We start from the raw sequence: 17011 nt of genomic DNA on the forward strand, positions 1-17011 counted from the left end.
CAGCGGTGCTCTGCACATAGTAAGCGCTTAACAAATACCAACGCTATTACCGGGGTACAGAAAGTCGGCACGAAAGGAACGGATCGGGCAGGCAGGATTGCAGGGAGATGAGGTAGTCAACTGTGTGTACTGAGCGCCTATTGTGTGCACAGCACTGTATTCGTTCAATGGTATTTATGGAACGCTTACTATGTGCAGAGCACAGTACTGAGCGCTTGGAATGGACAATTCGGCAACAGAAAGAGACCCTCCCTGCCCACTGACGGGCTTACAGTCTAATCGGGGGAGACGGATAAAAACATGACCACTTAGTAGCCAATATAAATAAAAATGAAATATTTTAATAGGGAGGTGAGTGGTAAATGTGGTTCTTAATTATACAAAAACTAGAGACTAGGATTTTTGTCTCAAATGCTTGGAAGAGTGCAACATATCAGAAGACACAGTCCCTGCCCGTCGTGAACCATCTAGAGGGAGGGACAGACATTAAGGACAGGCGTTCTAATCCCGGCTCCGCCACTTGTCTGCTCTGTGACCTTGGGCAAGTCACTTAATAATAACGTTTTAAGCGCCTACTCCGTGCCAAACACTGTTCTAAGTGTTGGATTTAACTTCTCTGGCTGGGCCTCAGTCACCTCATCTGTCAAATGGGGATGAAAAGCGTGAGCCCCACGTGGGACAACCTGATCACCGTAGCCGCCCCAGTCCCTAGAACAGAGCTTAGCACATAGTAAGCGCTTAACAAATACCAACATCATTATTACGAATTTAAATGAATCGCAGATAGGTACAGAAGTGCTGTGGGGCTGGGCCGGGGGGGGGGGATGAAGACAGGGAGTAAATCAAGGCGGCGCAGAAGGGAGTGGGGGAAGAGGAATGGGGGTTTAGGGAAGGCCCCTCGGAGATGATAATAATAATGTTGGTATTTGTTAAGCGCTTACTATGTGCCGAGCACTGTTCTGAGCACTGGGGTAGACGGGAATCAGGTTGTCCCACTTGGGGCTCACAGTCTTAATCCCCATTTTACAGATGAGGTCACTGAGGCACCGAGAAGTTAAGTGACTTGCCCAAAGCCCCACAGCTGACAAGCGGCCGAGCCGGGATTCGAACCCATTGACCTCCGATGTGCGTTCGGTAAGGTTTTGAAGGTGAGGAGAGTGTTCTGTTTGATGCGGAGGCGGATGGCCAACGCCTGGAGGTTCTCGAGGAGGCATAGAGCGAACGTTTTTGAAGAGAAATAATCTGAGCAGCAAAGTCTGGACGGGAGTGGAGAGAGACAAGAGGCAGGGAGGTGAGCGAGGAGGCTGATAGTATCGTCGAGGCAGGATAGGAAAGGCGCTTGGATCAACATCGAGGCAGTTGGGATGGAGGGGAACGGGCGGATCGAACGACGTTGGGAAGGTCGAACCGACAGGATTTAGTGACGGATTGAATGCGTGGGGTGAATGAGAGCGAGGAGACGAGATAACCCGTCCGTTCCCCTCTTTTTATGGTGTTCCGTTAAGCGTTCACCGCGCGTTAGCACCGTTTTAAGCACTGGGACAGACACGAGTTCATCTGGCCAGTTAGAGTGGGAAGGAGAGCAGGTATGGAACCTCCACTTCAGAGGAAACTGAAGCCACCTGCCCAAGGTCACCCAGCAGGCACGTGGCAGAGCCGGGATTAGAACCCAGGTCCTCCGGCTCCCGGGCACTAGTCGCCAGGCCTCGCTGCCTCGCTCTCGCCGCCCCTCGGAAATGACGGCAGACCCGTGGGGCTACGGTCCTCCACCCCACGGTTCCCAGGGAGGCCTAGGATATCGAAGAGAGAGACGTACATTATACAAGAGTTTAGTCTTTTATTCAACAGTGTTACGAAAATAATAAAACACAGTGGGAGGGAGGAGGAAGAAGTGAATGTGGAACAGCAACCTGACGCCGCCCACTGGGTGGGCCGCCGGGAGCCGGAGGAACGGGCTCGTTCGGTCCATCAGCTGGGGCGGTCGGGTCCCACTGCAACTTCTCCTCGGCTTTCGGGCAAGGCGGTGGGGGCCCGTTTATCCCGACCATCCCGATTCTGGGGGGGGTCGACACCCTGAGCCTCTCACGGTCTCCACATCCGTGCCGAGCCACGAGAGCCTGACGCTCCCCCCCCCGCCCCGGGCATTCCCCGTCCAGCCCCCCCCCCCGTCTCAGACGGGTCCAAAGCCTTGGGCTAGGCCGGACCTTCATCCTGGCCGTGGGGCCAGGGATTCGCAGAGGTTCTGGGATTCTCAGAGAATTCCAGATGGACAGAGAGGTTCGCCGGAAAAGGAACGAAGCGAGACCAGAAAGGGCCGGCTCAAATGCCCGGACGCCCGAGGCTTGCTTTTTTTTTTTCCCCAGTTCCCAACTTCCAATCCCGCCTAACGCCCATCTGGGTTCGATTCTGAGGCCGGAGCCTCTTCCAATATCGCCGGGCTACGTCCCGTCCCTGGCGCGTGGTCCCCATTTGGCAGTGGGGAAGGGTTGGACTCGGGCGAGGGGAGGTGGGGTCGGAGCCCCGAGAGGGGTGGAGGGGTTGAGCGGGGCGGGGAAAGGATGGGAAACGGAAGGTCCCGGCAAGAGCGGGGACGCGGTCCTCAAAGCCGTCCTCTCCCCTCGCTCCTCCCGAGGCAGCAGCCGAGCCGTCCGTCCCTCCCCGCTCCCGTCAGGCCCGTTCGCCGGGCCCCGACCCGTGGCCGTTGACGTGGGGGTGGGATCGCGCCGGGCCGGGGCCCTGCGGGGTCGGGGCGGCGCCCGGCTCGGCCGCGGTGGACGGCGGCGGGGGCACCGAGAGGCCGTCGGGGGACGGCGTGGCGGCGAGGTCCCGTCTCCAGTAGGCAGCGCACAGAGGCAGGTCATTTGAGTCGCACGGGCTGTTGCTTTTCCAGAACGGAAAGACCCGGGGAGGAAAGACAGCAGGAGCAGGCAGAGGGGGCAAGGCGGGCAAGGCGGGGGAAGGAGGAAGAAGAACAACAAAAAAAAGCAAGACAGAAGCAAAGCGTTAAGAAAACAGTAACAACATCTATGGAAACAAAGCACTCGTTCAGCTCCTGCCGGGCCAGGCTTTCAACTGTCCAGCGGACTGCTTGTGAGCGCTAGAAACTTTAGACGAGCGACCCTTGAGCTGCAGCTTCCCGCCCCCGCCGCCCGGCCCTTCTTTCCAGCGTTTGCAAGGCGCTCCCTATGTGACCGACGCTGCGCCGAGCGGCGGGGTAGAGACAGGCTGATCGGTTCGGACGCGGTCCGTGTCCCACGGGGGGCTCACAGTCGTAACCCCTCTTTTCCAGATGAGGGAACGGAGGCCCAGAGAGGTGAAGTGACTCGTCCGGGGTAGCCATGGAGCCGGGATTAGAACCCGGGTTCTCCTGATTAGAACCCAGGCCTGTGCTCTATCCGCTAGGCCACGCCGGGCCCCAGTATCAGGATTTCGGCTAGGGCCAGGACTCCTACTGTATATTTCGGGCCGACCGCACTCTCTCGCTGCCCCCGAGTCGGACGGGTGACCGACAGCCCGAATCCTCCCCGCGCCCCTGCCTCCGCTGCGCAGCGACATGACACAGAGATGGAAAACTCCTCTGCCTGCCTTAAAGTTCCAGCCGAGATCGAATTCCTCCACCGCCGCCTGGCCGAGGCTTTTCACCGACAGGCACGGCTTTTTTCCTCACCCTCACACAAGTCAAGCTAAAAATGGCTTGCCCTTGGCTTCCTTGCCCTCGCTTATCCGATTCCGGAAATCTGGGGAGCCCGGCCTGATTAGCTGGAGCCCTGAAATCTGTCGTGAAGTTCACCTTTCTGCCATGCTTCCTCTCAGAGAAAACATCTGCACGTGAGGGGAAGGGACGGTCACTTGGCCCTGCCCCGTGCTCTTAAAAATCATAATGCCATTAAAAAGCAACACCCTTTCAGACCTCCTCCTTAACCCTCTCGATCTTATCCCTGACCGCCCACTCCGTGAGGTCAGAGATCATCCCAGAGCCGTAGCGGGAGACGCGGTCCCGGAGAAAGCAACCAGAGAAAGGGAAGAGGGGGCGAGGAGGCCGGAGCGGAGGGGAGGGACGGCAGCAGCAGCGGAACGGGTGGAAAAAACCATCTGGAGAGGTGCCGGGGATTCTGGCGTGTTTAAAGTTAAGCCTTTATTTAAGGGAATCGGGGGCGGGGGGGGGGGGAGCGAATAAAAAAATAAGTAGAGATGATTTCAACACTTGACAGGAAAGACACAGCTGATGTTGTAACACTAAAAACCAAATCCCCTGGGTGGATCTAGAGTTTCTCCATCCCCCATCCCCGCCCCCTCCACCACCGGCTAACTAAGGCACTCTGAGATAGCTGGGCACAGCTCGCAGGCACAGACAGTTCGAGAGACGGGGTATAAAGCACTTGGGTTTTTGTTTTTTTTTCCCCGGCCGAGCCCCAGCCGGGATCACCGTCTTTGTTTCCCCTCAGCCGGCGAAGGGGAGGCGAGAGGGAGGAACCGCCGCTTCGGCCAGCGGAGATGCCAGGGCGCCTGACACACTGGGCATCTTGCAAAATGCCAGCCTGAATGCTCCTGGGGAGCACAGAACCCCCTGGTCTACCCGTTCTAGCGGAGTGCACTCTCCCAGGCGCTCGGTGATAATAACAGTAATAATGATGACGGCATTTAGGCTCTTCCTGTGGGTCAAGCACCGTTCTAAGCACTGGAGTGAGCTAATCAGGTCGGACGACGTCCCCGGTCCCACGGGGAGCTCACGCTCTTAATCTGCATTTTAAAGACTGAGGTAACTGAGGCCCGGAGAAGTGACTTGCCCGAGGTCACACGGCAGACAAGTGGAGGGGCCGGGGTCAGAACCCGGGTCCTGACCCCCCGACCCGTGCTCGTATTCGCTGGGCCTGCTGCTTCCCTAAATACGCAGTAAACGTTCAGTAACTACGGCTGATTAATTCAAGTTACCGGGTGTAAATTTAGGCTCGAGTCTCAAGGTCGGCAACAAATTTAGATTTACGCTGCGGGCTTCGCGCGGGGCAGGGGTTGTAAGAGGAGCGGCGCGGCCTAGTGGCGAGAGCACGGGCTTGGGAGTCGGAGGTCGTGGGTTCTAATCCCGGTTTCGCCTCTTGTCTGCTGCGACCTTGGGCAAGTCACTTAACTTCTCCGGGCCTCACTCACCTCCTCTGTAAAATGGGGACTTGAGACTGTGAGCCCCACGTGGGACAATCCGATCACCTCGCATCTACCCCAGCGCTTAAAACAGTGCTCGGCACACAGTAGGTACCTAAATACCCTAATTATTATTGTTATCATCACCCGATCCGATTAGCCTGTAGCTACTCGGGCATTTAGCGCAGTGGTCGGCACATAATGAATTCCATGATCATCACGGACCACGCCAACCCTGGGAAGGGCCTGAAAAGGACTCCGGTCTTCACTTCCCCCGATGGGACGGCGCCCAGGGGAGAAGGGACCATCCCCGGCTCCTGGAGACCTCGAGCTCGTTGTGGGCAGGGAATGTGTCTGTTCCTTGCTACACTGTCCGCTCCCAAGGGCTCAGTATAGTGCTCCGCACACGGTAAGCGCTCGGCAGATACGAGTGAACGGATGACCGAAGGGCTCCGGGGACGGAGCAGCCCAGAGCGGTCGACCGTACCCGGGCACGCCAAACCGTCGGCAGAGCCAGCGGGCCCCGGTCCGGGCACGGACGGGGAATTCGGGGTTGGGCCCGTAGCCCGGTTAGGTGGACCCGAATCCGCGCGACGCCTCCGCCCGCAGATCCGGCGGGTTTTCAAACCACGCGACCGATAGCTCCCGACCGGGAAGGGCAGAGGGCCCGGCCGACACCCTCCGCGGCAGATCCGCGGTGCAGACGCCCGGCTGGCAAATCCCAAAGCACCAGGGCCCCGCTGCGGCCAGCGGAAGGGCCGGACCGACACGGGAGGACACGGATGGTGACCCGTGCCCCGAAAGGGGCGACGGGTCTTGTCGGAAGACGTGACGCGAGGGGGGTCCCGGCTGCCGGGGGGCCGCCTCCGAACCTTAGAAAACCTGCTTCCCAAAGTCGCCGGGGCAGGCACCTGCCAGCCGCGGTGCGGAATTCCCCCGGAGTTATGATGTGGAAGCTCTGCGTTAGGGTTCACGGGGGAGAAACCAGAAACCACACACCGAGCGGTGCCAGGGTGGGGAGAAGAGGGGCGTGGGGGACGGGGGGACGGTCGATCCGAGGCTAGGGACGGGGGGGAGTCGGGGACCCCCCCCCCCCGTGCGATGGGGCGAAAGGGAAGCGGGAAGTCGGGGAAGGAGCGAAGCCGCGGCCCACGAGAGAGGCGCCGAGCTCCGGCCGGGCTGCGGGTGAGGGCAGCCGAGGCCACCTAGGGCCGGCCGAACCCCGCGGCAGATACTCATCTCTCCCCTTGGGGATCGACGGTTACGGGGCAGAGTCAGCCGGGCGGTCAGCCGTAAGTTTTGAGCGTTTACCGCGTGCAGGGCACCGTACTGAGAGCTCGAGGGAGTGCAAGAGAACGGACCCGCTCCCCGGCCACGGCGGGAGAGGGGAGGCGGGGCCCAGGGCAGACGTGACCCCCAACGTAGTCTCCGCTCGTCACCCACTCCCCGGAGGCTCCCTCGCCGACAGACCGTAGAAAACCGGGGTCGTCGAACCCAACGCCGAGGACGGGCGCCGGAGAGGTCGATCCGGGACCGCCCGCGTCGGCTGGGCGTCGGGGCGAAAAGCTTCGGGGACGTCTCCGCGAGCCTCGCGGCCGGGACCATCTCCCCCGGGCCGGGGGCGTCGAGCTCTCCCCTCCCGCCTCGCCCCGTCCCCTCCTCGCCCGAGGAGGAGAGGTTTTCGGGGCCGGGGGGGGGCGGCGGCCGCCGGCCGAGGGGGGAGGAGGATTCGAGGCGTCCGCCAGAGAGAGACGGGCCCGGGGAGGCCGCCGGTTCCCGAGCTCCGCGGAGCCCGGGGCCCTATTTGTACCTGGACGAGTAATATTCTTCCTCCAGCTCGTAGAGGTCGACGGAGATCTCGTCGCGCAGGGAGACGAGCTTCTTGTCGCATTCGTCCTGGAGGCCCCGCAGCTGCTGGGTGCGCTGGCCGACCGCCTCGTTCACCGACGGGAAGTCGTTCAGGATCAGAAACTGCTTCAGGTCCGACACGAGCTTCATCAGGGACTCCCCGGCGCGGACCTGGAGGGAGGTAAGGGGGACGACGGGATAAGGAGAGACGATCCCTGCCCGCGACGGGTTTATATTCTGCCCCTGCAAACTCCTCTCTCTCTCTCTGCCCCAGCAGTGGGAGGCAGCAGGTCCCAGAGAAACGAGCGTGGGCCCGGGAGTCGGAGGACCCGGGTTCCGACCCCGGCTCTGCCACGCGTCTGCTGTGGGACTCCGGGCCAGTCACTTCCCTCTTCCGCGCCTCGGTTACCTCATCCGTAAAACGGGGATCAATCACGTTGGTGTCGGTTAAGCGCTTACCCTGTGCAGAGCACCGTTCTGAGCGCCGGGGGAGATCCAGGGTCATCGGGCTGCCCCGCGTGAGGCTCACAGTTCATCCCCATTTTACAGCTGAGGTCGCTGAGGCCCGGAGAAGTGAAGTGACTCGCCCACGGTCACACAGCTGACGAGCGGCAGAGCCGGGAGTCGAACTCGTGACCTCTGACGCCCGAGCCCAAGCTCTTTCCGCTGAGCCACGCCCAAGGTAAGACTGTGAGCCCGAGGTGGGACGGGGACCGTGTCCAACCCGGCTATCTAGTATCTGCCCCGGGGCTCGGCCCCTAACAGGCGCTTAACCAATACCACGATCACGATTCTAATTAGCGGCAGGACCGCGACACGACGTTTCCGGAGCCGGGGAGCAACACGCGGGTAGGTGCTCGCAGGTTTACACCCGCAGACGCGCTCTGCAGCTCTGTTTCCACCGGCTGATGCCTCCCTGTCTCCCTCTTATCAATCAATCGTATTTATCGAGCGCTTACTCTGGGCGGGGCGCCCGTACTAAGCTTTGGGGAGAGCACAACCCAACCCAAGCTCGTGTCCCCGATGAAGTCCTCTAGGCCGTAAACTCATCCTGGGCAGGGAACGTAGCTGCTGATTCTGTTGAATCGGACTCTCCCAAGTGCACTTAGTAAGCGGTCGATAGATAGCACCGATCGATTCAGCCGCTCCCACCTCAGAACTCCAGAACGTGCTGGGCTCCTCGATTTCTTCCGCACGTCGACCGGCCCCGAAATGCCCGCCGGCGACCCTTCCGCGCCGAGACCCCGGCTCTTTCGCCCTGGGGAGCCCCCGTGGGGGCGGGCGACAGGTCGCCGTTCCCAAGGCGAGCCCAGAGGAGTGGTAATTTCAACCTCCTCTGCCCGCCTTCCTTCAACGCCGCCGCCAACGAGCCAGTCCCTGCCCTCCTCCCCTCTCCCCGTCCCCTTCGGGAGCCGTGATGGCACCGAAACGGAAGAGGGAAGCGCGGCGGGAAACTCACGATGCCAGCGCCGGTTCCCTCCAATCCGGGCAGCTGGGGAACGGGGAGGGCAGTGGAAGTCAGGGGACCTGGATCCTAATCCTGACTCTGCCAACTCCCTGCTGTGCGACCGTGGGTGAGTCGCTTTATTTCTCCGAGCTTCGGTCATCCAATAGTATTTATTGAGCGCTTACTAGGTGCAGAGCGCTGGGCTAAGCGCTTGGAACGGACAACTCGGTAACGGATAGAGACGGTCCCCGCCCCTTGACGGGCTCACGGTCTAATCGGGGGAGACGGACGGACAAAAACAGCAGCCGTAAATAGAACCAAGGGGATGGACATCTCATGAAAACGAGAGCAATAAATAGAATCGAGGGGGTGGACATCTCATTAGCAAAATAAATAGGGTAATAAAAATATATACAATTGAGCGGACGAGCACGGTGCTGAGGGGAGGGAAGAGGGGGAGGAGCAGAGGGAAAGGGGGGAGAAGAGGGGGCTTAGCTGAGGGGAGGTGAAGGGGTGGGTAGAGGGGCAGCAGAGGGAAAAGGGGAGCTTCACTTTCCTCGGCTGTAAAATGCAGATTAAATCCCTCTCCCTCCTACTTAGCGAGCCCCGTGTGGGCCGGGGACTGCGTCCAACCCCCGTAAAACTTGTATCATCTCCCCTAGCGCTCAGAACAGCGTTTAACACATCATAAGCGCTTAACGAATACCATAAACGCCCCCCCCCCACCCCAAACCCAACAACTCACAATGTTGGCGGCTCTCACGTGCATCTCATAGTTGTCCTGTTCGCCCTGCGTGGCTCGGGATACTTGGGTTTCTTCCTCGATCTAGAGAACGGACGACAAAGAAGCCGCTGAATCCCGGGGCCGTTGCAGGTCGCTTCAACCCCGGGCGGGCTCGGATCTGGAAGTTCACCGAGCTCCTGGGGTCCAGCAGTAAAGCAGACCTCCCCCCGACCCCAACTCCACCTCCCCTCTTTTCCTGGGCCTTAATAATAATAATAATAATAATAATAATGTTGGTATTTGTTAAGCGCTCACTGTGCGCAGAGCACCGTCCTAAGCGCTGGGGGAGATACGGCGCTTCTTAGTGCTTTTCGTTCATTCGACAGTATTGATTGAGCGCTTACTGGGCGCGGGGCACTGGACTAAGCGCTTGGAACGGACAACTCGGCAACAGATAGAGACGGTCCCCGCCCTCCGACGGGCTCACGGTCTGATCGGGGGAGACGGACGGACGAGAACGATGGCGATGAACAGAGTCGAGGGGATGAACAGCTCATTAAAACAACAGCAGATAAATAGAATCGAGGTGATGTACATCTCATTAACAAAATAAACAGGGTAATGAAAATATAAAAAGTATGGAACGCTTCACGAATTTGCGTGTCATCCTTGATTATGTTGTTTCGTTTTCGTCCGTCCGTCTCCCCCGATTAGACTGTAAACCCGTCGCTCTATCTGTCGCCCAGTCGTCCGTTCCAAGCGCTTAGTACAGTGCTCTGCACATAGTAAGCGCTCACTAAATGCTACCGAGTGTGACTCTGGGCAAGTCACTTAACTTCTCGGTGCCTCAGTTACCTCATCTGTAAAATGGGGATTGAGACCGTGAGCCCCACGTGGGACGACCTGATTCCCCCGTGTCTCCCCCAGCGCTCAGAACAGTGCTCGGCACATAGTAAGCGCTTAACAAATACCAACATTATTATTATTATCATCATCATTAATGAACTGAATACAGGGTGATCGGGTCGTCCCACGTGAGGCTCCCGGCCTTCATCCCCATTTTCCAGATGAGGTCACCGAGGCCCAGAGAAGCGAAGTGACTCGCCCACAGTCACACAGCTGACAAGTGGCAGAGCCGGGATTCGAACCCTCGACCTCTGACTCCCAAAGAGGTCTTTCCACTGAGCCAAGCTGCTTCTCTCCCACCCCGACCCCAAGCCCGCCTCCCCTCTTTCCCCCTCCTTCCGGCGCTTAGAACAGTGCTCCGCACATCGTAAGCGCCGAACAAATACCAACATTATTATTATTTCCCTGGGCGCTACCCACCTTGGCCGTCTTTATGATCTCCGTGAAGTTATCCATGATGGACTTGATGTCATCTTTCAGCCTCTTGTTGTACGACTGGAGGAGGGTTTCCTTGCTCTGGGGCAGGACCCGTTGCTGAGCCATCGGGGGCGAGGAAGCGGCGTGGCCTAGTGGGTGGAGCACGGGCCCGGGAGTCAGAGGGTCCTGGGTTCCAGTCCCGCCTCCGCCCCCCCCGCCCCCGTCCGCTGCCCGACCTCCACTTCGCTTCTCTGGGGCCCGGTTCCCTCATCTAGGAAACGGGGGACGGGGACTGCGTCCCACCCCACTGACGTGGATCCATTCGTTCCATCGGATGTACTGAGCGCTCACTATGTGCGGAGCACCGGACCAAGCCCTTGGAACCGACGCTTCGGCAACGGAGAGAGACCATCCCTGCCCGACGACGGGCCCGCGGTCTAAAGCAGCGTGGCTCGGCGGAAAGAGCCCGGGCTTGGGAGTCGGGGGTCCCGGGTTCGAATCCCGCCTCCGCCACGCGCCAGCTGGGTGACTGTGGGCAAGTCACTTCTCTGGGCCTCAGTGACCTCCTCTGGAAAATGGGGATGAAGACTGGGAGCCTCACGTGGGACCACCTGATGACCCTGTATCTCCCCCAGGGCTTAGAACAGTGCACATAGTAAGCGCTCAACAAATACCAACATTATTATTATTATTATTACTAAACAGGGGAGACAGACAGCAAAACGGAACAAAACAAGTAGTCTGGCGACTACTTGTATCCACCCCCAACGCTCAGTACGGCGCCTGGTACACATTAAGCGCTTAACTTTTGGGAACGTCGTATCTACGGGGCAGGAAGCGGACTTGGGCCAAAGGACCCTCTGCCGAGAACCTCTGCGAGCTGTAGCAGACCGACGGAAGCCTCGGCGTCCAAACGAGGATCCGCCGAGGATCTAACGGCTTCCAACACCGCGCTCCGAAGGAAACCTGGCCAGCTAGGTAAGCAACGTGGCCTCGTGGATGCAGCGGGGCCCCGGCAGTCAAGAGGACCTGGATTCTAATTCTGGCTCCGCCACTTGTCTGCTGTGTGACCCTGGGAAGGTCACTTCACTTCTCTGTGCTTCCGGTACCTCACCTGTAAAATGGAGATTAAGAGCCCCATGTGGGACAGGGGCCGCGTCCAACCTGCTTATCTCGTATTTTATTCACTCAATTGTATTTATTGAGTGCTTACCGTGTGCAGAGCACTGTACTAAGCGCTTGGGAAAGTACAATACAGCAATAAAGAGAGACATCTCCCGTCCACAACAAGCTGATCCACCCTACCCCGGTGCCGAGGACAGTACCCGGCACGTAGCAGGTGCTTAACAAATACCGTAATAATAATAATAATAAAAAGGTAAACCACAGCGTCTGTCCAGATGCCTCAAAAACAAGACAGGGTTTTCGAGGGATTCTAGCATCAGTCGAGCAGTGGTACTTCTTGAGTGCTCACTGGATGCACAGCACAGTACTGGGCACTTACCACTACTAATAATAAAAATGGTACGAGTGAAGCGCTTATTACGGGCCAAGCACCGTTCTGAGCGCTGGGGTAGATTCAAGTGATCGTACTTCTCGAGCACCTACAGCGCAGAGCGCTGTACTGAGTGCTCGGGGAAGCACAACACAACTACGTAACAGACGTCTCCTGCCCGCAAGTTCATCCTACGTCGTATTTGGGAAGGTACAATAACGAGAGGTCGGTAGATCCGTCCCCTGCCCGCAAGGAGCTTAAGGGTTTCCCTCGAGGGGGAGACGGACGTGAAAATAAACGATCGACACGTACGGAAATGCCGCTCTCCTACGTATCGGCCGTCGACGAAGCCTAAAGCCACGTCGCCGAGAAACCCTCTCGCTGGGGTCGCCCGTGATCTAGGCCGACGACAGAGTCGATTCACCCGTGCCGGGTGTGGGAGAGAGCACGGCGCACGTGCAACCGATCGAAATGATCGAAACGCCGATCGAACGGCAGAGGCCCGGGTTTTTACCGCGTCGAAGAAGGCGACGGTAAACCAGTTCCGTCTCCTCTTTTTAACCGAAAGGCCTCTATGGACTACATAACGGAATGACTAAAGATAATAATGATAATAACGTTGGTATTTGTTAAGCACTTCCTAAGGGCAGAGCACCGTTCTAAGCGCTGGGGGAGATACAGGATGATTCAGGTTGTCCCACTTGGGGCTGGCAGCGTGCTCTGTGGCAAGAGCCCGGGCTTTGGAGTCAGAGGTCATGGGTTCGAATGCCAGCTCGGCCACTCGTCAGCTGTGGGACTGTGGGCAAGTCACTTCACTTCTCTGGGCCTCAGTGACCTCATCTGTAAAACGGGGATAAAGACCGTGAGCCCCACGTGGGACAACCTGATCCCCCTGTGTCTAGCCCAGCGCTTAGAACGGTGCTCTGCACATAGTAGGCGCTTAACAAATACCAACATTGCTATTATTATTCCTCCCCATTTTCCAGATGAGGGAACTGACTTGCCCACGGTCGCCCAGCTGACGAGTGGCAGAGCCGGCATTCGAACCCGTGACCTCTGACGCCCAAGCCCGGGCTCTTTCCACTGAGCCACGCCGCTTCTTTATGATGAAGACGGGGCGTTCTGGAGAAGATGCGTCCGTGAATTCACCGTGACAACGCAACCGCAAAAGTGTCGTGTGGGGCCAAGGACAGAGCGGTAAAAGGTGCAAATGATAATAATGGTATTTAAGCACTTAACTGTGTGCCGGGCACTGTACTAGTGTATCTCCCCCAGCGCTTAGAACAGTGCTCTGCACACAGTAAGCGCTTAACAAATACCAACGTTATTATTACTAAGCGCTGGGGGGGGCGGGATGCAAGCAGACCGTGTTGGACACAGTCCCCGTCCCGCCTGGGGCTCACGGTCTCAATCCCCATTTTACAGACGGGGGGAACCGAGGCCCAGGGAAGTGTAGGGACTCGCCCACAGTCACACAGCTGACGAGTGGCAGAGCGGCATTCGAACCCGTGACCTCTGACTCCCAAGCCCGGGCTCTAGGCACCAGGGCGACGAGGAAGGGAGTGGGGAGAAGAGGAAATAACAATTTTTATGGTATCTGTTAATAACGACGACGACGTTGGTATTGGTTAAGCGCTTGCTAGGCGAAGAGCACCGTTTTAAGCGCTGGGGGAGAGACAGGGTCATCCCGTGGTGTCTCCCCCAACAAATACCCACATTATTATTATTATTACGTGAGGCTCCCGGGGCTTCACCCCCCCCCCATTTTACAGACGAGGGAAGTGAGGCCCAGAGAAGTGAAGTGACTCGCCCACGGTCGCGCAGCTGCCGAGCGGCCGGCATTCGAACCCGTGACCTCTGACGCCCAAGCCCGGGCTCTTTCCCCTGAGCCCCGCTGCCTCTCTAAGTGCTGACTAGGGGCCAAGCACTGTTCTGAGCGCCGGGCCGGACGCAAGGTGACGTGGCAAGCGCTCAATAGATGCCGTCGAATGAGTCGGCAGGGTAGACGCAGTCCCCGTCCCACTACGCGCCCAGCACTGTTCTAAGCGCTGGGCCCGACACAAAGTCACGGGGTTGGGCACAGTCCCTGCCCCACAAGGGGCTCACGGTCTTAATCCTGGGCGCGGGTTCTAGTCCCGGCTCCGCCCCCTGTCTGCTGTGTGACCCTGGGCAAGTCACTTCCCTCGGAGAAGCAGCGTGGCTCAGTGGAAAGAGCCCGGGCTTTGGAGTCAGGGCTCATGAGTGCGAATCCCAGCTCTGCCCCTTGTCGGCCGTGTGACCGTGGGCCGGTCACTTCACTTCTCGGGGCCTCAGTTCCCTCATCTGGAAAAGGGGGATGAAGACTGGGAGCCCCACGTGGGACCACCTGATTCCCCTGGATCTCCCCCAGCGCTTAGAACAGTGCTCGGCACCTAGCAAGCGCTTAACAAATACCAACATTATTATTCTCTGGGCCTCAGTGCCCTCATCTGGAAAATGGGGATTAATAATAATAATAATAATGCTCCCCCAGCGCTTAGAACAGTGCTCGGCACCTAGTAAAGCGCTTAACAAATACCAACATTTTTTTTTTTTTCTTCCTCTGGGCCTCACTTCCCTCGTCTGTCAAATGGGGATGAAGCCTGGGAGCCTCCCGGGGGACCACCCGATGACCCCGGATCAATACCAAATAACAAATACCAACGTGATTGGTAGGAGGCGCTTCACAACGCGCAACCACCACCGGAAAAAAACCCCCATTTTCCAGAGAAGGGAACTGAGGCCCAGAGAGTAATAATAACGTTGGTATTTGTTGAGCGCTTACTAGGGGCCGAGCCCTGTTCTAAGCGCCGGGGGAGATCCGGGGGTCATCGGGTGGTCCCACGGGAGGCTCCCAGGCTTCATCCCCATTTGACAGAGGGGGACACTGAGGCCCAGAGAAGTCAAGTGACTTGCCCAAAGTCACCCAGCTGCCAGGTGGCGGGGGCCGGGATTAGAACCCACGACCTCCGACTCCTAAGCCCGGGCAGCGAAGTGACCTGCCCCAAGTCAGGCGGCAGAGTGGCGGGATTAGAACCCCCGTCCCCAAACACACAACCCCGCGCTGCTTCCCATGAGGACCTGACTGCCACTATCAATTATTCTATTAGTAAGCGGCGTGGCTCGGTGGCAAGAGCCCGGGCTCGGGAGTCAGAGGTCACGGGTTCGAATCCCGCCTCGGCCACTCGTCAGCTGGGTGACGGCGGGCGTGTCGCTTCTCTGGGCCTCAGTGACCCTCCTCTGTCAAATGGGGATGAACTGGGAGCCTCACGTGGGGCCACCTGATGACCCTGGATCTCTCCCAGCGCTCAGCACGGTGCTCTGCACACAGTAAGCGCTTAACAGATACCAACATGATTATTAGGCGCAGCATAAAAGGGGCGGGGGGAGGGTGGGGCCCAACGTTTGGCGCAGGGTGGCCGGGAGGTGTGGGGGCGGGGAAGAGCCGCTCACCCGCTTGCTGCCGCTGCCGCTGCCGCTGCCCGGTCCGGCAACAAAGCCGCCCTCCCCCTCGCCGCCGCCAGGAGGCGCTATTTCCTCCTCGGGACGCGATTGGCCGCGGCGCGAGGCTGACCCCGCCCGACCGGTCCTTCGCGGGACGCGATTGGCTGAGGCGCAAAGAACCGGACTCTCTCGGGACGCGATGGGCTGCGGCCCCAGACTCTGGCCCCGCCCCCACCGGCCCGTCTCGGGACGCGATGGGCTGTGGCTCGACGAACCGGACCTTCTCGGGACGCGATTGGCTGCGGCCCCAGACTCTGGCCCCGCCCCGCCGGCTCAGCTCGGGACTCGATTGGCTGCGGCGCGACGAACCGGCCCATCTCGGAACGCGATTGGCTGCGGCTCAAAGGAGCGGACTTTCTCGGGACGCGATTGGCTGCGGCGCACACCTCTGGCCCCGCCCCGAACCTCCTTCGGCGGCGGGTGGAGACCCAGGCGGTTTCTTAAAGCGACAGGCTCCCTTTCCTCCTCCCGCTCCCCAGGCGGGCCTGGATTCCTCAATCAGGGCTATTTATTGAGCGCTTACTGTGTACCCTGCACATTGTGCTAAGCACCCTACAGCTGAGTTGGTAGACAACTGCCCCGCAGAGTGGCCCAGTAGGCAGTGGAAAGAGCCCGGGCTTGGGAGTCAGAGGTGGTGGGTTCTAATTCTGCCCTGCTGCATCAGCTGGGTGACTGTGGACGAGTCACTTCACTTCTCTGGGCCTCAGTTCCCTCATCTGGAAAATGGGGATGAAGACTGGGAGCCCCACGTGGGACCACCTGATTCCCCTGGGTCTCCCCCAGCGCTTAGAACAGCGCTCGGCACAGAGTAAGCGCTTAACAAATACCAACATGATTATTATTATTATCCCCATTTTGCAGATGAGGTCACTGAGGCACAGAGAAGTTAACTGGGGTAGTTACAAGGTGATCAGGTTGTCCCACGTGAGGCTCAGTCTTCATCCCCATTTTCCAGACGAGGGAACCGAGGCCCAGAGAAGTGAAGCGACTTGCCCACAGTCACCCGGCTGCCAAGTGGCAGAGCGGGGATTCGAACCCATGACCTCTGACTCCCAAGCCCGGGCTCTTTCCCCTGAGCCACGCTGCTTCTCTAATCCTGACTCCCCCACTTATCAGTTGTGTGACTGGGGCGTCCGAGGTCCTGGGTTCTCATCCCAGCTTGTCTGCTGCTGGGTGACCTTGGGCAAGTCGCATCACTTCTCTGGGCCTCAGTGACCTCATCTGGAAAATGGGGATGAAGCCTGTGAGCCTCCCGTGGGACAACCTGATGACCCCGGATCTCCCCCAGCGCTTAGAACGGTGCTCGGCACATAGTAGGCGCTTAACAAATACCAGCATTATTATTATCGATTCTATTTCTTTGCTTTTGTTTTAATGAGATGTCCATCCCCTTGGTTCTATTTATTGCTATTGTTTTTGTCCGTCTCCCCCGCTTAGACTGTGAGCCCGTCAAGGGGCAGGGACTGTCTCTATCTGTTACCGAATTGTCCATTCCAAGCGCTTAGTACAGTGCTCT

General features: G+C 58.7%; 1 protein-coding gene across 4 annotated transcripts; it reads right to left on the reverse strand.

Annotated features, from left to right (window-relative positions):
• Positions 1 to 1817: 1817 nt before the first annotated feature.
• MED22 (mediator complex subunit 22) lies at positions 1818 to 15495 on the reverse strand. 4 transcript variants are annotated; one of them, XM_029062760.2, is made up of 5 exons: positions 15445 to 15495; positions 10482 to 10627; positions 9177 to 9257; positions 6947 to 7155; positions 1818 to 2875 (listed from the first exon to the last, which is right to left on the reverse strand). In XM_029062760.2, the coding sequence occupies exons 2-5, from the start codon at positions 10602 to 10604 to the stop codon at positions 2668 to 2670; spliced, it is 621 nt and encodes a 206-aa protein (XP_028918593.1). In that variant the 5' UTR covers positions 10605 to 10627; positions 15445 to 15495; the 3' UTR covers positions 1818 to 2667. The 4 variants fall into 4 exon arrangements, with proteins under 4 accessions (XP_028918593.1, XP_028918594.1, XP_028918591.1 ...); XM_029062761.2 differs by having other exon boundaries at positions 1818 to 2881; positions 15445 to 15494; XM_029062758.1 differs by lacking the exon at positions 15445 to 15495 and adding an exon at positions 11508 to 11546 and having other exon boundaries at positions 1818 to 2881.
• Between the last annotated feature and the right edge of the window lie 1516 nt (positions 15496 to 17011).

Source organism: Ornithorhynchus anatinus, chromosome 4, assembly GCF_004115215.2.
Source record: "Ornithorhynchus anatinus isolate Pmale09 chromosome 4, mOrnAna1.pri.v4, whole genome shotgun sequence".
Lineage (NCBI taxonomy): Eukaryota > Metazoa > Chordata > Mammalia > Monotremata > Ornithorhynchidae > Ornithorhynchus > Ornithorhynchus anatinus.